The 26,212-nt window shown below is 37.2% G+C and overlaps 1 protein-coding gene across 2 annotated transcripts in view; it reads right to left on the bottom strand.

Annotated features, from left to right (window-relative positions):
* The window catches only part of LOC141541847 (uricase), a 116,650-nt gene extending 92,265 nt beyond the window's left edge, over positions 1-24,385 (bottom strand). The window contains exon 1 of one of the 2 annotated variants that reach the window (XM_074266383.1): positions 24,305-24,385. In XM_074266383.1, the coding sequence (XP_074122484.1) occupies positions 24,305-24,355 (51 nt within the window). In that variant the 5' untranslated portion in view covers positions 24,356-24,385. Of the gene's footprint in view, positions 1-8,990; positions 9,123-24,304 lie in introns of those variants that run through there. The other variant, XM_074266385.1, reaches the window with a different exon arrangement.
* Positions 24,386-26,212: the final 1,827 nt, after the last annotated feature.

The raw sequence follows: 26,212 nt of genomic DNA, 5'->3' as shown, positions 1-26,212 counted from the left end.
GAAAAATAACCAAACAACATCAACCACAAAGAGGGAACTTAGAAAACACCTGGTATCACTTCCCATCTGGTTCAGTGTCCCCATAACACCTTACCTCCAAGATTATAAGCATCTGTAGGGAAGGGGTCTTATTTGTCATCTCCCTTTAGGACATCACCATGCACAGGATGGCCGCTCAGTAAAAGTTTGTTGAATTTACTTGCAGCGTGGGTCAGCCATCTCCTGTCCTCCTGGATCATCTTCTGTGTTCTTGGCCCAAATCGACAATTTCTCTTCCCAAACTCCATAGCCAAAGTTTCATGGGAAACAAAATGATAGAACCACCTCGATAACAAATGCTCCAACTCCACAAGCCAAGAACTCACAAGTTAATGGTGCAGAGACAACTTTACTGTCCAAACAACTCTCTAGCCATTCTTGCCAGCTGATCCCAGTCAGCCAACTCTACTTCTCCTCTAGTTGGGGTTCAGCAGATCTCTCTGGCTTTCTGAGTCCCTATGAGCCCTCAATCCAAGCCTTGGACATTGACGAAGGAGATAGAGAAAGAGGGAGTCCATCATTATTTAAGGTAATGCCTTTTCATGGTGCATTGCATGGTGGTAGCCTGGACATGGCTGTCTTTTTGTGGTCCTGAATATCTCTCCTACCAAGTAGGCAGGGCTTGATTAAAGTGAACCCATGTGAAACTGAGTGACAGTTCATGACATTTCCATCATTTTTTTGTCCCAAGTGCTAATTCTCTGCCCATATAATAGAATGGATAGAGAACAGGAATTGTAGTACAAGAGATTGGGTTTAAATTCACCTCATATAATCACACTATTGCTCATGATAAATCACATAATCATAATAACTAGCATTTATATAATATTCATTATGTGCTAAGCTTCTTACAAATATCTCATTTGATCCTCAACAATTCTGGAAGGTAGGGGATATTATTCTCTTTTTACAGTTGAAGAAACTGAGGAAACATTAAGTGACTACCCAGGGTGTCTGAAGCTGGATTTGAACTCAGATTTTCCTAATTCCAGGTCTGACATTCTATTGATTGCATCACTTAGCACTGGTCCTTGGTTCCTCTGCTATAAAACAGGAGAAGGTAGATTCAATAACTTCTATGATCCCTTATAGTTCTAAATTATAATTCTCAAGATGTGTCGTTTAGAAGGAAATGAGAGAATACAGAATGCCCTCATAAAATATGGGCTATATATCTACTACAAAGTGCCTTGAAAATATTAACTCTTTCTCTAAATATGCCAGTTTTCAGATATGAAGATGACATCACTGAAAATCTTTGGTGGGGTCTGCGCTTCTATTCTTTCCTCCAATGGATAGTGATGGAATTGTACTAATCTATCTATATCCTGTTGCCCAGCTCCCCTTCCAATCAGCAGTAAAAATTTGCAGGCTTAATCAGTGGCTATGGAACAGAGCAAAGCTAGCTGGTCCACATAGGGGTTCAACTGAGTCCCTTGGTCTCATTAGTGCCACACTCCTACCAACTGAGCTAAGCAACCATGGAAATTGATGTCAATAAGGCTGCTTTTTTATAATAGAAGAATGAGTTAGCTTTGGGGGAAAAAAGAGAAAGGAATAAAAGATTTTTATTTAAAAATAACATGCCTTTAAAATTCATTTTCATTTTTTTTTCATAAGAATGGCACTACCTGTCAAGTTGATGTCACCAAGGAAAATAGATGAACTGCAAGTTTTCAACCACATTTTGAAATACAATGAATGCAATGAATACATTTGTTTTATGTCCAAATGGCCTTGCCTTTATTTTGAACTATGTGTACATTAAATTATTTTTTATTTTTATCTTTTTTTTCCCTTAAAGTGTTATTATATAAGAATTTCTGATGGAAAGTTGCTTTTCAGAGTGCAGATGAGACTGGAGATGGATAAACTAGAGACTGACGTTCAAAGAAAGGGAATATATACATCATATGAATTCTACTTGAAGCATCATTTCTGACACTGCTTTCATATGGTAGATGGGAGAGAATATATACCAGCTTATCCTTACCACTGAGGGAATACAAACAGCAAAAACATTAAGAGTCCCGGAGGATGTTACTTTTATTGTTACTTTCTGTGGATGAATCATATGTCTTTTTACAAAGCATGAATCCATACATCTTTTCACTGATGATCACCCCACGCAAAAAATAGCTGAAGATATGTCAGTGAGGAAACTCAGTTCCAAAGAGGAGGTAGGTGAGCCACGGAGATGGAGCCAGAGATAACACATGGACAGCAAAAGTTTTATACTAGTATTCACATGAAAAGAGAAGTCTTTTGGCACAATGTGGATGGTCCATGGGAGATTACAGACCAGAATCACACAGAATATTCATCTTGGATGGTTTAGGAGCTATGACATTGAAGGACATCTCCATATTAATGGGATTGTAAATCTCCTAAAAGATTATTTTTCACCCATTCAAACATTTATTAAGTACTTCTTATGTGGCAGACCCCATGCTAGACACTGAGAATAATCAAAAGCAAAATATAGATGAGTAATGGAGTGGATAGAATTCTGAGCTTGGAATCAGGAAGACCTGAATTCAAATGTGGCTTCAGACACTTACTAGCTAAGAACCCTGTGCCAGTCATCTAATTCTGTTTACCTCAGTTTCCTTAACTGTAAAATGGATATATAATAGTATCTATTTTATATGATTGGGCAGCTCGGTGGTACATAAAATAGAGTGCTGAGCTTGGAGTCAGGAAGATTCCAGACACTAAGGGAAGACTCAAACATTTAACTAGCTGTATGATTCTGGGCAAGTCATTTAATCCTGTTTGCCTCAATACCTCATCTGCCAAATGAATTGGAGAAGAAAATGGCAAACTATTATATTATCTCTGCCAATAAAACCCCAAATGGGGTCACAAAGAGCCGGGCACGACCGAAATGAATGAAGAATAAAAACATTTCGGGGTTAGTGTGAAGATCACAGGAAATAGCATATGATCAGTGCTTTGCAAATCTTAAAGCATTATATAAATGCTATTAGCTATTAAATAGACTCTTGAAGAATTCTCCAGGAGTTTCCATCAAAAAATAAAATGTATACATGATCCAGAAGAAACCTGAGAATCCTAAGAATGCAATCAATTCATTTTCCAAATGAGAGAAACGTGGAAGGAAAATGGACATTCTAGAGACTACCTGAATTGGGTAAAAATCATGCATCTGTACTAGAATGTCCTCTTTTCTATTTGCTCACATATCAGTTCCTTGGTTTAATCAGCTCAGAAACCTACAAGATACAGTCCTGAAATAGCAGTTGAACTATATTGCAGATGTCAAACATGCGGCCTAGGTGCAGGCTGAACTGGATTAAAATAGAATCGGAAAATATTTAACAAAATAAATAAAATTACAATAAAACATAGATCCGGACCCACAGGAGTCCTTTAGTGTACCTATTAGTGACTCTTGTTTCTATCTGAATTTGACGCTGCTGGACTTAATGACCGCTAATATTCCTCCTAACTCTAAATGATCACTATGAAGATCTTATTTTTACCAAGAAAAAATAAAAGGGATTTAGGATCCAAGAGGCTAAACTACCCAACATCAGTGCAATACAAGAAAGAGATAGACTCTAAATGAGAATTCAAGTGTGCTGATTCCTAGTCTCAGGGTCTTCCCATGATTCCCCCTTTCACTCTAGTCCTGTTACCTTCCAAACCTGCTCTTGATCACTTAGTTCCCATAAAGCATCTGTTCAGAAACCCAAGGTGGCTGATTTTTTGTTTTTTTACTCCTATCATCTCAAGCAGTTAGTTGATGGAATCATCTGGTTGTTTTGGTGTTGTTGGATGGGAAGTGGGTAATGGAAGGAAGGAAGACGGCACATTTCCTTCTCCAAAAAAGAATGTGGCAGAACCCTCAACAGGAAGAAAAGGCGCTTTTCCTAGGGAATCCTCCCTTAGGTTTTGTCAAGGAGAACCCCAATCATTCAACAAGCATTTATGAGATGCCTTCCACGGGCCAAGCACTGTGCCAGGTCCTGGGGATGGAACCAAGTTCCTGCCCTCAAGGAGCTTTCCTTGAAATAAGATGCGCCCAGAAAGGGAAGCCGGAGACAGAGCGGCTCACGGCCAGCTAACTTCGCGGTGGGAGTTGGGTACCAGCCACCGGGGGAGAGGAGATCAGATGAGGTTTTGTGTAGGAGGCAGTGCTTCTTTTAATAAACAAAAATCACCGCTCTCAGAGGGAATAAATTATTTTTCAAAAACACTGTCATCAGTGTGGGCAGGTTGAAGTGTCTATTGTGTGATGGTTATTTCTCTCCCTGGGTCTAGGACATGCTCTTAAAAAGCCCGCAGTGGCCAGGGAGCTGCTCAAAATGCAGAGGTCAGTGCGCCCCCTGCTGACCACAAGTTCAAGGCCAGCAGTAGAGAGGTAGGAAGGTTTTTCTGGATTTGTGCAGAGAGCCCCTCTGGCTAAGGGGGTGAACTTACCAAAGGGTGACTTTTTTTTTCCCACTTGGCTGATCTAAGGGACTAAAGGGAGATGAACAGCACCAGGGAGAAGTCCGCCCCTCTCCCCTCCATAGAAATGCTCCTCCAGCCAAAGGCTCACTCCAAGTTTGAGAATCCTCTTTTCCTATGGAAACCCTTCTCTTCTTTCAAGTTCCAGCTTACGTCCGTCCTCCCAGCACAGATCTAGAACTAGAAAGGTCTTCCACAACTACCTAGTCCCACCCCCTCATTTTACAGATAGAGAAATTGAGATCCAGTAAGGTTACATCTTGTCCAAAGATCTGTGATCCCAGACGTGAGGACCTTTCCATCTTGCTCTCTCCTTCTTTCTAGAAACCTTCCCTTATCCTCAATCCCACTACTTAATGAACCTTACCCACCAGGACTGGTACAGCTAAATGGTGCAGTGGTTAGAATGTCAAGCCTAGAGTGAGGAAGACTCAGACTCCTGAACTCAGTGTCTGGGCAGGGCACTCAATTCTGGTTGCCTTAGTTTCCTCATCTGTCAAATGAGCTGGAGAAGGAGAGGGTGAATCACTCTAATATCTCTACCAAGAAAACATCAAATGGGGTCATGAAGAATTGGGCCAACCACAACCAGGGAAGGGCACTTTAAGACTCCTTGCTTAGACTCTGCTTATCAGCAGATTCATTCTTTGACCTTCCCTCCAAAAACCCCTCTAGACTGAGGGTGAGAGGGCCCCCTCTTGACAGTGACAGTTTATAACAGCAAGGTAATAGGTTTTCCCTCAGACCAGCAAGAGGATTTGAAGTTTCCACTGCTAGACTATGTTAAAGGGACAAGCAAGTATGATTTTTATTACAGCATTACCAAATCTGAAACTTCTCAAAAAACAGGGCTGTGTGAAAACATTCTCCTTTCCTATGAGAGTGGGGAGGATGCACTTTCCTGTGGTTTTGCAAGGAAACCAACCTTTTCTCAATTCTCACTTCAGCTTCAGACCAGCACAAAAACTGTGATTTGCTCAAGTGAATTTCCTCTCACCTTCCTCTGATCTCCAGGCACAAGATCATATACCAAGGGGGTATTTGGTCTAAAAGCTAGCCGTGAGTTTGGATATTTTTTTATAAATCTAGATTGAGTTCTACATCAATCTTATGGTCTTATGGACACAACCTCACTCCCACCATACACACACACACACACACACACACACACACACACACACACACAGGGGTGGGGGGAGATGATGATGATGATAGAGAAATGATGGATAGGGAGTGGGAGAAAAAGAGAGACAGATGTAGACACAGAGAGAGAGACAGAGAGAGAGAAACAGAGACAAAGAGAAAACAGAACAATTTGGGACAAGAAGAAAATAACTGAAGGGACTTCAAGCAGAAAGTTTAATTTAGCTTAGTCCATAAGGTGAAAATAAAAAAACCATGTTTACTTAGGGGGAAAGCACATAGTTTTTTGGGCTCTTTCATTTATTCCTGGTTAACTTAATTTACATTTAGATAGTTCCTCAGTCCCCACACTGAGGCTATTGTAGCTTGAAAAGTGTCATCCTAAGTTTCAAGACAGACAAATTAAGGTAAAGTAAGTTGTGTGACTAATTCAAGTAGCCATGGAGCCAACTAGCTCTAATTCCAACAAGGGAGCAGAAGTCATATTATCCCACCTGTTCTTCAGGCTAGAACATTTCTGGTCAAGATTAAAAAACAAAACAACAACAACAAAAACACAAACAAACAAAAAAAACAAGAACTCTAAGAAATAGAAGACTGATCTTTGCTCCTTTCTTCTTCTTTCATCACTTCTTTCATTTTCTCTCCTCTCTTCTCTGTCTCTCTGTGTCTATCTCTGTCTCTATCTCTCAATCTGTGTTTCTATCTCTCCTCCTCCTCCTCTTCCTCCTCCTCTTCTTTCTTCTTCTTCTTCTTCTTCTTCTTCTTCTTCTTCTTCTTCTTCTTCCTTTTCTTCTTCTTCTTCTTCCTTTTCTTCTTCTTCTTCTTCTTCTTCTTCTTCTTCTTCTTCTTCTTCTTCTTCTTCTTCTTCTTCTTCCTCTTCTTCCTCTTCTTCCTCTTCTTCCTCTCCCTCTTCTTCCTCTTCCTCCTCTTCTTCCCTCTCTCTATCATTCCTTCCTTACCTTCTCTCTTTGGATAACATCTCTCATGATTTGCACATCCCAAGGATTGCTTCTACCTCATTAAATTGAGTTTATCAGCTTCCCTTCAGAAATGGGCTTCCCTTCCCATCTTTCTCATCAATTCTCTTAATTTCTCCACTTTTCCCCAATGTCCTCCAAGCTTCTAAATTTTGGAATCATGCATATTTTTCCTTCTACTTTATCCACCATAATCATAGATGTAGTCTTATCAAATCTTCCTTTAGAATAAGCCTTTCTTTTGTGCCCCTACCTTTCCCCAGCTGGCTTAATGTAAATTAGATTCTTCACCAGTCTTCCTGCCTAGTCTCTCCCCTTCAATCTTCATGCATCCTGCCATCAGTAAAAATTCTGAAAACATATTTTAATTTTGTCATTCAAAACTTAAAAGTATATAATATATCTATTGCTAATCAAGTCTAATCTCCTCAACCTTTATTTGGACGCTCTCCATAATGCAGCCATACTATACTTATCCAACCTGCTCTACCAGTATCCATCAGCACTTTCTGGAGACAACACAGTGCCATGCTTTGACATGAAATCCATGAATAAGAAGATAGAATAATTAGAAGGAAGGTAGCATATTACACAGGGGAACAGTATTGAACTGAATCAGTTCTCTTCAGACAAATGGAGACAATGACTCATGTTCCACCCGGTTAAAGCCACTAAAGCCAATTTGCAGGTCTCATTAGAAGTTCCTTCCTGTTATGGATTTTACCTCATGTAAAATTCTCAAAAAGAGGCAAGATCAAGACCTGGCCCTGGAGTGAATAAAGAAGATCTGGATTCTAATCCTCCATCTGACACATACTTGCTGTTGTTGTTCATCCTTCATTCTTGAAGAGGATTGATGCATGACCTTGGGCAGATGGCATAAAGTCTCAGTGACCCAAGCAATTTTCAGAAACTGTAAAGCTATAGAACAGGGTCTGTTCTGCAGAAGGGGAGTTTCCTCACTGGGACTTTTCCAGACCAATGAAATTACATTACTGAACCCCACCTCTCAATAACTCTCATTTTAGAAGGGACATTTTTTTTTTTTTTTGAAGAGTGCACATTTTTATTACTATGGAAATTGAACAACTTTTTCAAGTGTTAAACTTGTTTCAGTAGGAAGCCAATTTTGCTACTAATTTTACACCTAACTGGGGAGGTTTTAAATGCTTTGTCGGCAGTTGTTAATGGCAAAACTAAAGGTTTCCTTCCTCTGGCCCATCAATATCTTATTAGCAGTCTCAGCAATAAAAGTGTTGACAGCATTTGCTAAGGAGATTAGAGGGAAAATAGCTTATGTACATAGGGTCTTTAGTACTAGGATTTGCTTGTCCAGTCAACTTGTCCTTATTTCACATGTGGTTTATTTATTCTATATCCACGAGAAAACCACAGTGAAATGTCCATCATAGGCTAGGTTCATCATCCTGTCTCACAGCCCATTCCTAGGTCAATTCACTCTATCACTGAACAGGTATATGATCAAAGGTGAAAAGTTTATGAGCAGCCTCAAGTGAAAAGTAATTAGAGAGGTGGCTAGCAAGAGCAGACTCTCAAACCACACATGGAGAACCTCTTTGACTTTCTATTGTTTGAAGTTATTTGTAGCATTGCTTCTTATACAAGAGACTACTTGAAATAGTGAAACTTGGAATCAGAGAAAGGTAGATTCAAATCATACCTTAAACACATCCTGGCTGAAAGATCCTGAAAAATCTCATCCTCTCTGAATTAGAGAAAGTGAAATGGGGATAGATAGGCTATCAGCAACGAAAAGGGGATAATTAGACTTACCATTGAAACAGGTACAATTAGGCTTTCACAATCCACTAGATGTTTATTCCTTGAGGGCATGCAATTTTTGCCTTTTTTTTAGAATCCCAACATTTAGCATTGTGCCTGAGACATAGTAGGTGCTAAATAAATGCTTATTGAATTGACTTAATATCACCAACCCCACCAGACCATCAGACTCATCATCTTCATTTTCTTCATTCTCCTCCCACTGGAATCAGAGACTCTGCCCCTGGTAACATGGGCTGTGAAAGGAAAAATCTTATCTTGCCCTGAATAAGGCTACCACATTACTCCAAAGCTACCTCTGGCTCTCCTTTCTTCTCTCTCATAATATTTTGCCCCCTCAGCACAGACAATTAACAAATGAAAGTAAGTGTAATATGCCTTCCTTTAAAGGAGATATATAAGAAAAAGGAGTCAGAATCATGGGCTTATTGGTACAAGTCCTAGGATCACTTATGTTTACTTTCATGAGTAGTTATTGAGGAGGAAGTACACAGAATATATATACCCACTCCCAAATTTTGTATCAATAACTCCATAAAGACATACCTCCAATGATGATAATTCTTCCCAATTTTTTCAGTTCTTCCTCTTTCCCATATCCAGTTGTCGCTCGTTTTAATTCAGCTACATGGAAGTGAGATTATGGGAAACTCTTTGGCCCCAAGAACAATGTGTACCATATTTTATTTATAAAAGACAAATTAAAAGGAGGTTAACAACACAGGATCCTGATAATTCCACTGAGGTTCAATGAAACTATTTTTTTCTATTGTGTTTGAATAAGAGATAACGAGATCCTTGCAATTGACTCACAAAAAACCCCAAAAAGAATGGACAGAAAATTTTCACATTATTTGTTGTCTTTCTTAGTCTTAGGGTAAAATTCAAACTCTTCTATGGAGTGCTTAAAGCCTTTTCCAGTATATTTCTATCTTACCCTTCCATATAATCATACACTGACATTTCTCTTGCACTGCACAATTTAGTCAAAAGAGACACTTTGCTACATTTTTTTGTCCATATGCTCTTTGTGATATCCCATCACCCATTTCCTAGCCTTTACATAGGTTGTTTGCCATATATGAAGTGTTCTTTCTTACTTCTCTACTCCATGAAACCCCTAGCTCTCTCAACTCAAGTGCTACCTTTCTTCTGACTCCTTGGTTATTCAGAGTCCCTACTCCCTTTAAAAATCATATATGCCCACATACATCAGTTCTTTTTGTGATGGCAAAAAAATTGTAAATTAAAGGGATACCCATCAATTGGGGAATGGCTGAGCAAGTGGTGATACATGAATGTAATGAAATACTATTGTGGTATAAGAAATGATGAGCAGGAGGATTTCAGAAAAGCTGGAAAGATTTACTAAACTGATACTGAGTGAAATGAGCAGAACCAGAAGAACATTGTACAAAGTAACAGCAACATTATGTGATGATCTGTGATACACTTAACTCCTCTCAGCCATACAGTGATCCAAGATAATTTCAAAAGACTTGTGATGAAAGATACCATCCACATCCAGAGAAAGAACTGTGGAGTCTGACTACATATCAAAACGTACTATTTTAATTTGTGTTTTTTTCTTTCTTATGGTTTTCCCCTTTTGTTCTGATTCTTCTTTCATAGCATGACTGATATGGAAATATGCATAATATGATTGTACATGTATAACCTGTCTTGTCAAGGGGAGAGGGAAGGGAGGAAGAAAAATTTGGAACTCAAAATCTTATAAAAATGAATGCTAAAAACTATTTTACATATAAAAATTATCTTACTTTTAAAAAATACTATCAAGTGCAAAAAGTAGGAAGAGAATTTAGATCATATATTCTTTGTATATCTTATATTTACTCATCTGTGAAGGAAATAACATTCTAAAGCAAAAAGAATCCTGAGTCTGGAGACAGAGGCACTGCATTACTATGTAACTTAGTCCAGAATCTTCCTGGGTCTCACTTTCCCATCTTTAAAGGTAATGGGGTTGGACCTAGATGCCTTTCAAGGCCCAATCCAGCTCCAGATGCATAATCCAATGATGTTTGGTTGTAATCTCTGCCCTACCCCCAATAGAATGAAAAACCCTTAAGGACAGAGACTGTTTAGCTTTTGTCTGTGTATTCCAGCAATTAGTACCTGTAAGTATATATCATAGTCACTTTATAAATGATAGTTGATTGATTCATTTTCAATGAAGATAAAGACCTTCCTCAGATCTCATGTAATATTCATGTAACATGGGTTCTGTGACTATTTAATGTCCCTGGTGTATCATCTGTTTCTTTCATGTATCAATGTCTTCTCTGTCTATCAGACTGTAAACTTCCTGAGGGCAGAGACCTATGTCTTATCAAAACTTTGCATCTTCAAAGTCCAATTCAGGGTTCTGCATGACATAGATGCTTAATTTACTAATTGATGAATTGCTCCAAGTGAATTCTTGGAAATTCTGACAATGAGTCACTGGAAGAAGGAGCAGATGAGACCCCCAGTTTTGTTTCTGCTCTTTCCTTGGAGAAATCTTAGGATATTTCCTATGTAGCAATTTGGATGAGATCAATCTCCATGGCAATAATAGAAGACATTTGTATTTTTAATATGGTGCTGCTGGTATTCAAAATCGGCAAAGGATGAGTAAAATTCTCTGACCTTTAAGAGGGAAAATCAGATGATCTATCATAAATGATCAGATGGAAGAATATCCCAAAGGATGTAGGACACCAGAGCAGCAGCTACTCCATTTCCGCAAGGTACCCAGATGAGAGGTTTTCTTCCCCACACTCTAAAGGATGGAGGCCTTTTCTCAAAAGGTTGGTGTAGACTGGGATTCTAAACTCACACCAGTTGGAGAACCAAAATTAAGCATTTTTAGAATAAGAAAAAAATTTTAGAAGACAGAAATCCCTATACTTAACCTCACTATTTTCTCCTCATCCCACCTGATTAAAACTACTATTTCCTTCAAAACTCAGTTTGAGGGTCAGCTTCTTTCAAGGTTCCCCAAGACTAGGCCACCAGTCTCTACAATTAGCTTGCATATAATTTTACAACTTTTTTATGTTTCTCCTCTATTCCAATACAACCTTCTAAAAGTAGGGATCATTTCATTTATGAATTTGTATCTGAATTGTTTTGGCACACAGTAGGCACTAAATAATTGCTTATTGATTAGATGATTGATTGTGGAGGATTGGATAGAAAGTTAGACTTGGAGTTCAGAAAATCTGAAGTTAGTGCTTCCTAGTCATATAACCCTAGACAAGTGATTCTATTCCCTGTGAACCTCAGTTCCTATTGCGAAATGAAGGGATTAAATTTGGTACCCTTTCAGATCTTGTATTACAAAATTCTGTGCTGTTTTGATCTTTGATGCATAGAAAAGGGGCAGGAGAATGTATCAACATAGTCCTTGAGAACAATGGATGCAGGGTACTTGGCCTTCAGTGGCTCCAGATGTAATACCCTGTGGAGACAGAGAAGTCGGAAATCCAGACCCTTTGGTTCCATTCCTCCCCACTTTTAATTTAAAGGTTCTTCCAATAAAGTCATTTCTTTCCGGTTATCTATTCTGTTGACTGTGAGAGAGACTTTTGAAAGCCTTAGGGGCATTTCACATTACAAGACATTCAATCAAACCCTGAATAATCCCAATTTTGCTCTAAAGAACATTGTGGCAGCTTTCAGCTGTAATCCATTTTGTGCACTGAAAACCCCAAAACATTGTTCTATTAAAAGCGTCTGGACGTTCTTATGGAAATAGAAATGCAGAAGAATAGCTTTAATTTAAAAATCCATTTTCCACAGTCTGTCTTACTGTTTGTTTACATTGAGAGGCTCATTTTTTTATTGCTTCAATTTCTGATCTAATTAGACTAGAGTCCTAGTATTAAAGCTAATTTGGAAAAATTCTCGCACTAAAAATATTGGCAAGGAATAAACAAAAATCAAAATAACCTCATATACTTATATCTTGACAAAAAGCAATACAATGCAAAATCTTGTAAGAAGAAAAAGAATCACAGGTTATTCAATAATATTCAATGATAGCACATTAGAGAAATACCATATCCACAAATAGAATATTCTCTTTGAGAGAAGGGACTTTTTTTTTGTCTTCATATTCTTAGTGCTTATGACATAGAAATTAATAGAACTTGTTGATTGATACTTGAAGATGTTAAGTATAGAGATTTCAGTCTTTTCCCCCCTTATTTTAAAAATGACATCTTAATTCTCCAAACAGAGTGAGCTTAGAATCCCATTCCACATGAGCCTTCTGGGAAAAAGTCTTGCTACATTATAGAGTATGGGGAAAGCAAACCTCTCATCTGTGCTCTTTGCTGATATAGAGTAGCTGTTGTTCTTCATCCTTTGGTATATTCTTCTGGTGTCCTGCATTTATACTAAGTGGGGATATTCTTCTGGAAAGCCAAAAATTTTCAGAGAATCACAGAATTTCAAAATTGGAAAGGCTCTGAGGGTCCATCTAATCCAAACCATATCTGAATCACTCAGCAAACTGACTATATGTCACATACTATATTAGTTAAAAGGGAAATAGGGACAAAAATGAAAGTTTTTGTCTTTAAGAAGCTTACATTCCATGGAAAAAGGCTCTTCAGGTACATACAGCTATTTACAAAATACATACAAATATATAGATGATAATCTGAAGTAGCTGGAAGGAAACAAGCATTAATTAAACTCTGAGCTAGGCACTAGGCTAAGTGCGTCACAATTCTTTTTTTTTTTCTTAATTAGGTTCTTTTTAAAAAATTATTATTATAGCTTTTTATTTACAAGATATATGCATGGGTAATTTTTCAGCATTGACAGTTGCAAAACTTTCTGTTCCAACTTTTCCCCTCCTTCCCTCCACCCCCTCCCTTAGATGGCAGGTTGTCCAATACATGTTCAATATGTTAAAGTATATGTTAAATCATATATATATATATGAGAAGGAAAACAAAAAAGCAAGTGCTTCACAATTCTTATCTTATTTGAAATTCATAACAATACTGAGAGTTTGTGTAATTATTTTCCCTTTTTACAGGAATACCTAGTAAGTATATGAGACTATGTTTGAATTCAGTCTAGGCCCAGTTCTCTATCCATAATGGCACCTACCTGCTTATAAGAAGGGGTTACCAAAAATAACCAACTTTAGGCCATCAACAAACTTCAGTTTGAATATTGTTACTCCAGAAGTAAGATCCTTGGGTGAATGTAGTTTCCATAACTAACACAGTTTGGGGTCACATTTCTACAGTGATGCATTCAGAAGCTATGGGAGGAGCCCATGACATAAAGGCAGTGTGGTACAAGAGATAGAATCTGGAGTCAGGAAGAACTGTGTTCAAATCCAGCCTCAGACACTTCTGGGAAATCTCTTTACCTTGTTTGCCTCAGTTTCCTCATCTGTCAAATGAACTCAAGAAGGAAATGGCAAACCACTCAGTATCTTTGCCAAGAAAACCCCAAATGGGGTTATGAAGAGCCAGATACAACTGAAATGACTGAACTGCAGGATCCCAAGGAAGTCACTTAACTTTAGTTTCTTCTGCTGTAAAAAGGCAATAATAATAGCATCTACCTCTCAGGTTTGTGGTGAGCATCAAATTATATAATATTTGTTAAAACAAAAACACCTCTATTCCCTGGGAATCCTCCATGTCTCCCAGAGATGTCTGTACCACATCAATATAGTCCTGGCAGCAATTCTGAACCTTGAACTCCAGTGGCACATTGTCAATCCACCCCTGATATCTCAGCCATTTTCAACCACAGCCATCATCAGCTTTTTGAAGCCAAATGGCTATGACTCTAGTTGTCCAAAGACCAATGAGCAGACATTCAGTGGAAGCTAAATCACATCAATCTTAATATTCTTCCTATAAATGTAACTAAAAGGAAGAAGGAACTTGTAGCTACATAAAAAGCTTGTCATCTCAGAGACAGAGAGACTAAGGAAAGAGTTAGTGGAATGGGTTTGATCCCATGTCCAGAAACTTCTTGTCATGTGACATTTGGTTATCACATATTGCAGTATTAATGATAAGTATTAATTCTACTTTAAGTAAGAAACTCCATCTACCAACTATGAGCATTTTTACTAGCTATCTCCTATGCCTGGAATTCTAGCTAAAAGCTCACCTTCCACAGGAAACTTTTCCAAATCCTCTTAATTTTAATGCCTCTTTATTATTTCCAGTCAATTCTGTCTATAGCTTGGTTGCATATAGCTTGTTGCACATTGTCTTTTCCATCGTCTGTGAACATCCTGAGATCTTTTTTGGATGCCTTTCTTTGTATTCCTATTGTTTGGCATAGTTCCTAGCCCATAGTAGCATATAATCAGTGTTTGTTGACTGACTGGAAAAAGATTATCATAAAAATGACTACAGCTAGTGCACCAATGTCAGCTGCTGAAAATGAAGAGAAATTCTATAAGGAGCTCAATAAGAACTTCAAAATCAAATCACTATGCACTCTGAGCTTTGATGAGTTCAGTATAAAGGTGACAAAAGGTGAAACAGGAAGAAAACAAGAAAAAAAAAGACCAAAGACAGAAATCTAATGGAAGCCTCAAGCTTATCGTGAACATCTCCCTTTAAAATAGAACTGGTGGGCATTGAATATGGAAAGCAGCAAATGATAGTACTAAAATAGACTAGGTTTTATTTTAACAGACAGAAAGAAAAGTTTTGTTTTTGATGGAAGAGTTATACACAAGTCAACTGTTTAGGTAACATCAGACCATGGAGTCATCAAAATTATAACCAAAATTTGTAAAAAGGAAAACTCACACACACAAGATAGAATAATTATAAGAAAAGGACATGACATGCAGTTAAAACTAAACCCCAAATTATTTAAGCAAGTACTTGAAAATAAAAAATGGGAACTAGACAATAGAATCGATATGGACACAACCATAATATTTCATTCAGAAGCCTAATCAACCAACAGACCAGAGAACCAAAAGAACCAATGAACCCAGAAAGTACCTTAATTAGCAAATAACTTACTCGCATACCAGAGAGAGGAAACTAACAAAGGCAACACAGGAATACAATATTAATTCTTCCAAGAGTCTTTTCCAGTTTCCACAATTCTCTTTATGACTACATAATGCCATATAAATTGCAAAATATCCAATTACATAAAATCATCCCAAGAATATTTAAGGGACAGCTGGTTGGTGTAGTGAAGAGGGCACCAGCCCCGGAAGTCTGGAGGACCTGAGTTCAAATGTAGCCTCAGACACTTAACACTTCCTGGCTGTGTGACCCTGGGTAAATCACTTAACCCCAATTACCTCAGGGGGGAAAAAAAGTATTCAAGAAAGGAGAAATTACAAACAAGAAAAATGGGAAAGATTTGCCAAAAAAAAAAAAAATTAACAAACTCTTTTCTCCATCAAGGATAAAAAACCCACTACATTTGGACTCAACATCATAGTTCTTTAGGTTCATATAGATCAGGACTTCTTAAACTTTTTCCACCTGTGACCCCTTTTTCCCAAAACATTTTTATATGGCCCTGAGCATATAAGTATATAAACTATGTATACAAATCAGACATTTACTGATGATAAACCCTAATTTCTCAATCCTACATTCACTTATGCAACCCCATATGGGATCATAACCCATAGTTTAAGAAACTTTATTATAAAGGATGCAGAAATGGCATAAAAGAAAATAAAGATCAGAAAGGTAATCAGAACTATCAAGTAGACCTATTTGTTTATCTATCATCCATCATCTATCTACCTATCTGTCTACCTATCCATTCATCCACTCACATATCCCTCCATCTATTTATCTATCTATTCATTTATCCACCCATCTAGCCAACCATTTTTTTATCAATCCCTCCATCCATTTATCTATTATTCTATTTCTAACTACATAGTTATCTAGCTATATTCTTATTTCTAACTATCTATAGATAAATATGTATCTGTTTGGTATATATAGAGATATAGACATGTATATATTCTGCCTGGTAGGTAATATAATTATGAGGACTTTGAGAGATTAATATATAAGATTTTGAAAAAAGAGGAAATATCAAATGCATGAAAAAACTCTAGCCTTGTTGATTCTGCAAAAATGTGACAAAAATGTACTTACTTGCCTACTCTGCTGTCTAAAAAATTTTTAATAGAGTTATTTTTACACAAATTGAGCTGTCCAAAAGGGCAATGATTTGCCTTTGCAAGGCAAGAGTGATAGAGTCTCTATTCTTAAACATCAAGAGGCCAGATGACCACAATTGCAGAGTAACTTTATCTTCATATATAGACAGGGGTTCTCAAACTACGGCCCGTGGGCCAGATGTGGCCTGCTGAGTTTGTTTATACGGCCTGCTGGGTTATGGCAAATGGGCTGAGGGGTGGAGACAGAGTGTGAATTTTTTTTTTTTTTTTTTTTTACTATAGTCCGGCCCTCCCACAGTCTGAGGGACAGTGAACTGGCCCCCTATTTAAAAAGTTTGAGGACCACTGGGTTAGACTAAATGTCTAAATGGGTTGGACTAAATGAATTGAATTTGTTCAATTTGACCCAGCATTCCAAGCTGTCAAGATCTAGAGACGACTTGGGGCAATGGTAAAAGTGCTGGATTTGGAGCCAAAGAACCCAGGTTTTAATCTGTGCTGTCCTTTACTGCCTCTGTGACCTGGGCAGGTGTCTTCACCTTTCAAGGCTTCAAGTGCCACATCTATAAAATGAGTGAGTCGGACTGAATGATGCCTAAGATCCTTTCCAACTCTGATTCCTATTGATTCCTGATTCTCCCTGATCCACAGTATTAGCCATTCCTCCCAGATTTATATCATCTGCAAATTGGATATCTATTCCTCTATCTAAATCATTGATCAAAACATGTGAACAAACACAGGATCAAGCATAGATCCCTGGAGAACGCTACAGGAGACCTTCAACCAAGTTGACATTAAGCCACTAACAATTGCTCTTTGGAGCCAATCAGCCAACCAGTTTTGAATCTGCCTAATTGTCCAGCTGTCTTAGACATTATTCATCCCTGCGTAGGCTTTGCACTCTAAGGGGCTGACTAGGCAGAATGTCATGAATGATTTAAAGTGGATGCATAACCCTTAGTCATGGAGACCTGGGAGAAAGGAAGCTAGGCTAAAGGCATTAAGACCAGCTTTTTGGTAAATCCTACATAAGCCAGTATCAATGAAGGAATGTAGCTTTTAATACTTATTTATTCCCATATGGGCTGTTGTTATCAACCTGGGTGTGTCCTCTTGTGCAGGAACTTGGACAACTGCATGTGCCAATGTGTTTCCTTGTTCAGTGTTTATATTTAGTAAAAGGTTTAGGGTTTTGTTTTTTTTTTTTAACCTTATTGATTCAGATCCTGAACTTGAGGCCAGCACAAACCTGGTCTAACACAATAAGCTACATCCCTCTATCTTCTGCAATAGAATGGCCTGAGAGACTTTATCAAATGCTTTACTTAAAGATTCAGAGATATTCTAGATGAACTATATCTATAGCATAGTCCTGGTCTTCCATTCTAGAAACCCTAGCAAAAGAGGAAATTAATTTAGACTAGCACTATATAGCTTGGTTTTACCTACTTGTTTTCATGTTGCCTCCTTCATTAGATGTTCCTTGAGAACCAGCTTTGCCTTTTGCCTTTCTTTGTATTACAGTGTGTAGAACAGTACTTGGCACATAGTAGCTGTTTGTCTTTGTCTGATTGATTGGCTTATAGCTCTTAATAAAGAACTCAACTTTTCTACATATTCACTAACCATCTTCTTCATAATATGTTCTAGAATTCTACCAAGAATTGAAGGCAAAGCTCTCTGATATCTTTCCATTAAACACCACAAACGGGATGTGCCATAGCTATCGTAAATGTCCCAAACTGAATTTATTATATTTTATCCCAGTCCTCCTCCCTTCCTAACTTCTCTTATTATGGAAGATAACACCATCTTCCCAGTCACTCAGCTTACGACCCTAGATGCCATCTTTGACTCTTCTTTCTCTCTTATTCCCCACTTTCAATGCTTCCAAGAACCATTGACTTTTGCTTTTGTAACATTTCTAGGATATGTCATCTTTTCACTGTCACTCCCCCAGTATATGCCTTCACAATCTCATACCTAGACTAGTAGAATAAGTAGCTAATTGTTTTCCCTGCTTCAAGCTTCTCTCCACTCAGATCCACTCTTTGTTCAGCACTCAAAGTAATCTTCTAAAGTGTATGTTTAACCTTGCCACTCCCCTCCTCAATAAACTACTATTGTTCCCTATCACAAATGGGGTCAAATATAAAATCTTCTGTTTGGCTTCAAAGCCTTTCATGAACTGCACTACCTCCCTCACTTTCCAATCTTTGTACATCTTCATGTAATCTGTGATTTAATGACATGGACTTCTTTGCTGAGAATTGTTACTGACTCTCCCCAGTGCTTTCTTTATTTCTGCCTCCTAATTTATCTGGCATCCTTCAAGTACCATATAAAATCCTTCTTTTCACCCTTGATATTAGTGGCTTCCCCTACTGGTGATTCCCAGTTTATTATGTACATGGCTTGGTTTTACCTAATTGTTTGCATATTGTTTCCTTCATTAGACTAATATTCCTTGAGAACCAGGATTGTCTTTTGCCTTTGTATTTCAGGGCTTATGGCACATAGTAGTTGCTTGTGTTTATTGATTGGCTGGATTATAGTTTGTACTAGTCTATATGGTTGATTCATCATTTAGAAACTCACAAAAAGTTTCCAAGTCAGGTTCCATGTGGGACACCAAGTAAGGGAATATAAGATCAGCATTCCTAAATAAGAGCTATTTTCCCATTGGATTTCCCCAAGAATCCATCACTTTGTTTTTGAATTTTAAAGGTAGATTGAATTGCCTTCTTGCCTTTCGGCTCAGGTTTTTCTTTCTTTTTTTGACCTTCTTTACAATTTGAGGTGAATAATCAACATAACTTTACAAGGGAAGTCATGAAAGTATAATAGAGAAAGGACCCATGTCCTCTAAGAACAGAACTATCTCTTTCTCCATGGTTTATATTCAAACCACGTGTAGGCCATAGAACATAAAACAAAAAGTTTGGCAAGAAATAAAGTAGCAATATCGTTTATTATGTGTCTATCTATGTACCAGACACTGTTAGACCCTGGCATACCAAGACAAAAACAAAGCAACTTCTTCTGTCAGGGAGCTTACATTCTATTAGGAGGAAAAATACACAAGTCAATATATTAGATATATGTACAAATGATTTTAATTTCTGAAAGGGAGATGCTAGTAATGAGGGATTAGATAAGCTCCAGGGCATCTGAGCTTGTTGCACAAGAAAAATCAAATAAAAAAGAAAGTAAATGAGTAAGAAAGCAAAATGCAAGTGAACAACAACAAAAAGAATGTGAATGTTATGCTGTGATCCACATTCAGTTCCCATAGTCCTCTCTCTTGGTGTAGATGGCTCTCTTTGTCACAAGATTATTGGAACTGGTATCAGTCATCTGAGCTATATTTTAAAGGATGTTAGGATTTGCATAAGGCAGAAGTATATTCTAAGCAGTGGGGATAGATCAGGCAAAAGTATGGAGACAGGAACTAGAATGTTATATACAGTAAACCACCAGGAAATCAGCTTGCCTGGAAAGCAGAGTTTGTAAGAAAAACTAACAGACAATAAGCCTAGAAAGGTAGGTTAGGAATCTATCTTGACAGGCTTAAAGTGTCCAACAAAGGAATTGTATTATATCCAAAAGGCAATAGACAGCATTTTGAACAAATGGGAAAGGAGGTTTGATATGATCCACCTTGTGCTTGAGGAATATCCATTGGCAGCTATTTAAAGAATGAATAAGAAAGGGAAAAGATTTGATATAGAAAGACTATGAAGAGACAACTGAATAGTCACTGGGAAAAAAGGGTGATGAAAGATGGGAACTAGAATAATGACATTTGAGTGGGAGAGGCTGACATTATAGAGAGAAACAGCAAGAATTCATGCAACGACTGATTGCAGTGAAGGAGGGCAAGATGACCTGGTTAACTTCTGGCTGTAAATCTGGGCCAATAGAGTTTCTCAGAGAATTAGAGAAGTCGGGATCAATGAAGGAGCTGAGTATGTACATATGCCAGAGAAAGAAGATCAGTGGAAAACAGAATAGATGATCCCACAACTATATTCTTATCATGCGAGAGTTATTAATACTTGGTCTATCTCCCTGCATCCAAATCTAGATTCTTAGGATGGGAAGCACAATTTACTTAATAAGAAATTAGGAATGAATTTAGGATACTTTCTTTTCTTCCTATTCCTTCTTCATTCTTTTTACTTCATTCTTACTCATCTTCTTTCCTTCCTTACTTCTTTCTTTCTTCTTCTTCTTCCTTCCTTCTTTCCTTCCTTCCTTCCTTCTTCCTTCCTCCTTCCTTCCCTCTTCCTTCCTTCATTCTATCTTCTTTCTTTCTTTATTCTTCTTTACTTTTCTTTATTCTTATTATTCTTTCCTTCTTCTTTCTTTTTCCTTCTTTCTTTCTTTCTTTCTTTCTTTCTTTCTTTCTTTCTTTCTTTATCTTTCTTTCTTTCTTTCTTTCTTTCTTTCTTTCTTTCTTTCTTTCTTTCTTTCTTTCTTCTTCTTCCTTCCTTCTTCCTTCCTTCCTTCACTTCCTTCCTTCCTTCCTTCCTACCTTCCTTCCTTCCCTTCTTCTTCCTTCCTACTTCCTTCTTCTTTCTTTCTTATCTTTCTTATCTTTCTTTCTTTTTTCTTTTTTTCTTTCTTTCTTTCTTTCTTTCTTTCTTTCTTTCTTTCTCTCTCTCTCTCTTTCTCTCTCTCTCTCTCTCTCTTTCTTTTAGTCTTGGGACATCAGCACTCAGTATAATACCTTATTATGTCACCTAATAAGTGTTGAATGTTGAAATAAATCCACCCTTGTTTTTATGATTTCTATTTCCCCTCTTCTCTCAACAACAAAAACAACAATGAAGAAATTTGTATTGAGAAAAAAATTACAGAAAATAATCTTGTCATTGGTCATTAGGGGGTAGATTCTTCTACTGCTCTGTTGGCTAATCTTAACACTCTATCTAGTTCGCTAGTTAGACAGCTAGCTATAAGATCCTAGCTAGTCACCCAACCCCTTAATGACTCTAAAAGCCAAAGATTGGCTCACAATTTTAAGGACCTTTTAAGAGAGAAAAGTCTATGATCTAAAGGATACAAAGGAGAGAAAAGACAATTTGACCCAAGCAACATACTACAATTTAGAAATGCTTGCCTTAAGTGAACCAGCCTGAGTAACAGCAGAAATGTCTCACTGATCTGAGAGAGATTTATAAACTGGATTAAGTGTTATTAAATAAAATCCCATAACACACTTCAACCCCATGACATGAAAGTATGAGTCTGTTTTACTTGCTTTTTATGCATAGTATAATAGCTAGAGCTTCTTTTCCCATTGCTTCCGACAGTATAACCCTGGATAATTCATTGGCACTCAGAAATTTTGCTTCCTAAACTACAAAATGGGGATAATAACAACCTCTCCACCAAGGCCTGGCCTTAGTCAAAATTGGGTGCTCCATCCTATGTCTATTTGATGCCATCTCTGACCCCACTCTTCAAAGAAGAAGGTGAAAAAGCAGGGAAGAGAAAGTGACTAATGGAGATATCTTATCATGTCACCCTGGATCCATCTTTAATTCAATTTCCTGCAAGTACATTTGGAGAGAAGGAAACCAGAACCCCAAAACACTAATTACAGATTTTTAAAAAGCCAGAATTCTTCAGAGAGTTTGCGAATTGGATTGGAGGCTAACATTGCTTTTCCAATTCCATAATGTTGATCTTGGTGTCCCCTTGCTCACATTGTGTGTGTGTGTGTGTGTGTGTGTGTGTGTGTGTGTGTGTGTGTGTGTTTGTGTGTGACAGATAACATGACTTAATGGACTGAAAGCTGACTTCGTAGTTAGGAAATCATTTTAACCTGCCCCTAATATTCCAGAACACACCACTACTACCTTTTGGGATGTCACAATTTCTCTTTAATTCCTCATCTATTAAATGAAGAGGTTGGATTAAATGGTCTATAGAACCCTCCCAGTTTAAAATCCACCTTGGATAAGCTCCTTAACCTCTTAGTGTAATCATCAATTCTCCAACTTGTGGGATAATTGCCAATCAACATTGCTAGAAGGGATTTCCTTACTCAGAACTCCTCTACACCAATGAACTTACTGGAGTGGTTTGTCTGGCTTCAACACCCACCGCTGACTCGTACTAGCTGAGGTGACTTAGGAGGAAGTTTTTCAGTTATTTAGTCAACTCTTTATTACTATAAATTGCAATGAAGATGCCAACCTATATTGGCAGAGGAAGTTTCCTTATTTGAAAGTTATCCATCTCAAAGAAATCATAAATCTGATCATGAAGACCTGAATTCTAATTCTTCCTCTAACACATGCTAGGATTCTCACACTGGATAAATCACTTAGTTTCCCCCAAAACACAATTCAAGACTTTTGATTGAAGTGAAGGTGTTGATCTATATTTGATTAGAGAGTGTCTTCTTTGGAAGTTCTATATAATAATGAAATCGAGAGTCTGGTCAAAAAAGAAAAATCTGTATCTCTATCTATACATATACCTATCTATCTATCTATCTATCTATCTATCTATCTATCTATCTAGTTATACAGTTATATAGTAGTTATACCTATGGTTCTTATTATACTTACACTATGTCTATACCCATATCTATGCCTCTGTCAGGATCTTTGCCTACACCTATACCTTTACATACACTTATATGAATAGTCATCACTATCACTATATGTCTATCTATATACTTTGTAGCTAAAAGTAAGATACCTCAAAAGAAGAAGTTCTACTTCAGATCACAGAAATGATCTGAAATTTAATGAGACCAACTTTACAAGCAATTTTGGAGTCCCTCAGAGTTTATCACTACATAAATATAGAGGATTATCATCATCATTATCATCATCATTATTATTATGATAGAGTCTTTCTGCTTTCTATATAAGAGGTTCAATCTGAAAAAATGAAATTAACCAAAAAACAAAACAAAACAAAACAAAACACAACCCTTTAGGGACTAAAAACAATTTGATTCACAAAAACAACTTCAAATTCAGAACATAAAGAAATATACCTCCTGCTGATATTCATGCTAGCCAAGTCCTCCACAGAATCCCTTTAAAGCAGAAGGGCATGTATTATATATAAAACTTTTATACTAAGCTTAATTCTTGGTTTAATGTGCCTAATACACCCCTTGCTTTAATATGAGCTTTTAAGAAGATATATAGCAGCATTCTCCATTGAAAGTTCTCTCCTTTTTAATAAAAGCAGCAGGGATAATTTACCCTAGGAGCCAGCTAAATACATTAAAAAATAAGATAGTCTATGATTAGAGAAAAGCCCAAAAGCAGTGATTCATTTCTATATTGGTTAATCCTTCTTGAACTTCTCCAAAATGCTAAATCCCATCTCCTTCTCCTTGTTACCTACTGGGAAATCACATAGTAGGGAAAAAGTCTAAAGATTGAGTGTTTTCCTTTAATTTAGTAAGGTGAACTTGCTGTGAGCTCTCACCAAAGAAGTTCTCGAATAAAGACAATAAAAAGGTATATGTCAATACTCACCCTTTGATGGTCCAATCCCAAGTTTTAGTGACTTTATATTTCCATGGCTAAGCTTTATAATGAGTTTGTTTTAAAGGCCACCTAAACCCATAATGAAGAGGATTTCTTTTTAATGCCTACACTTTCCATTTTGAATTCTTCATAAAATAAAAATCATATTCTAGCCAAAAACTTACTCCTAGGAGATCCACAGCAGGCTCTTTGCAGTCTGATCTTCCTGCTTCCATGGTGTATTGCAAGTTCAACTTTCAACTCAGTTCAGTACTGAAGACAAAATTTGGCCTGCAGTAAGTGGCAAGTCCATTTTCATAGTGTCCTGGGTGGTGCAGACTTCGAGGGTGGGTCAGGCAAACCTGAGTGTTTCATCAGTCAACCAGGAACATGACATCTCTGTTTGCCCCAGGGAAGCAAAGTTATGAGGATATAAGGTTATGAGGGAAAATTATCTATGACATCAAAGAAATGACAGGAAATATGGAAATCCAAACATCAAAGCTTGTACAGTAACTAAAACAATATCGAAAAAGCAAAACATAGCTTGGCTCTAGTTACCTGCCTCCTTCCCCTTCTTAGTCAATTGGCATGAATAAAGGATTAATAATTGTATCTGTGAGTCAAAAACTGAAGAGTTCCCATCAGTCTTACAGGCTAATGTAAAATACTAGTCAGCCATCCTAACTTTTCCTGTTCCTGAGCAAAGACTCACCTTCATAGTTCTTCTTTAAATCCATGCCCAATAAGCATCACTAATGACAGAAAATGTATTTCAATGACCTCCAAGAAAATATAGTTTAAAAAGAAATCACAAAGAAAAAGTGGAATGTAATTTAAATATAAAGTAAATATCAAAGAAATTTAGTGGAGTGTCCACCAACTACCCCCTCTGGATCCATAGAAGACATTATGAATGGGTCACAGATAAAGGCTAATTCTTAATGTTAGGAACCATCAATTCTCCTCCTACTTAATTCCCTTTAGTAGTTCTCTGGGTAATTCACAGTTCATAATTTTAATACCAATAATGATAACAGCAATTATTAGTAGTCATATATTTTACTATGGGCAGCCAAGTTACCATAACCGATAGATACAGGATATCTCTTGAAAGAAGACATTAGAGGTAAATGTCTCTATCTTGAATCTGCCATTGTATCATCATAGAATAAAACTATCTCTCATAGAATCTAGTTTGATTTTCATATAGTCATTTATTTGGAGAGATTTTAAGGTGTTCTATTTTAATAGGAAAATCAAACCAAACATAAATTCAGTGGGATTTTGTACACTTTACTTCACAAACTCTGCTTTCCTGCTTCTAATGAAATGTTGAACTTCTGTTTGGAAGTAACAAAAAGAGTTACCAGAAAAGAAAATGATTTGCTGGGAATGAAGACAGGTTGGTTTAGTAGTCTTTCCAATTTCCTCTCTGACTCTCCTTCCCACTTTGGAAATATTTTCCAGATCTTTCAAAGTCAGGTAGCTTTTACCATTTCCTATCTGGTTTGTCAGAAACCCAAGGAGGGTAGAGGGATGAGGAAAGAAACAAAAAGAAATTCATCCAATGGGGACAGAAAGGAGACTGGGAATAAAAATGGTGACAGAACAGATAATGGGACACTGAGGGAAATTAGAAAGAAAGGAATAGCATCCTCTAAGGTCCTCCCAGTTCTAATATTGCTTTGGGAGTTGGAAGAATGAAGTCCAAATCCTGCCTCTGAAAGTTAACTATCTGACTTTGAAGGAGTCCTTGATTCCTCTGAATTTCAATTTCCTCATGTATAAAATTTTCAGCTGGAAAATCCCATAATCTTATTATCTTCTGATGAACCAACCTGTTCCCTTTGTAAATTTTTCTCAAGGATAGCATCAGTATGTACAGATTTTTTCACAAATGTTTTGTAGAAATAGAATGGTAGGCAGGTGGGTCAGGAGTTATTTATAATCTTTCAATTGCCTTTTTTTTCCAAAGAACAAGGTTCAAGATCTTTGCTATCCTTTCCTCTTTCAGAGAACTTGAGGCTTGATCCTTTAACACCCTTCTTTGAGAAAGTTATAAAGTCATATAACTTTATTGGATAGTTTTT

Source organism: Sminthopsis crassicaudata, chromosome 4 (assembly GCF_048593235.1).
Source record: "Sminthopsis crassicaudata isolate SCR6 chromosome 4, ASM4859323v1, whole genome shotgun sequence".
NCBI classification, from domain to species: domain Eukaryota; kingdom Metazoa; phylum Chordata; class Mammalia; order Dasyuromorphia; family Dasyuridae; genus Sminthopsis; species Sminthopsis crassicaudata.
The sequence above is the reverse complement of the archived record's forward strand: the minus strand, read 5'-3'. Positions and strand labels throughout refer to the sequence as shown.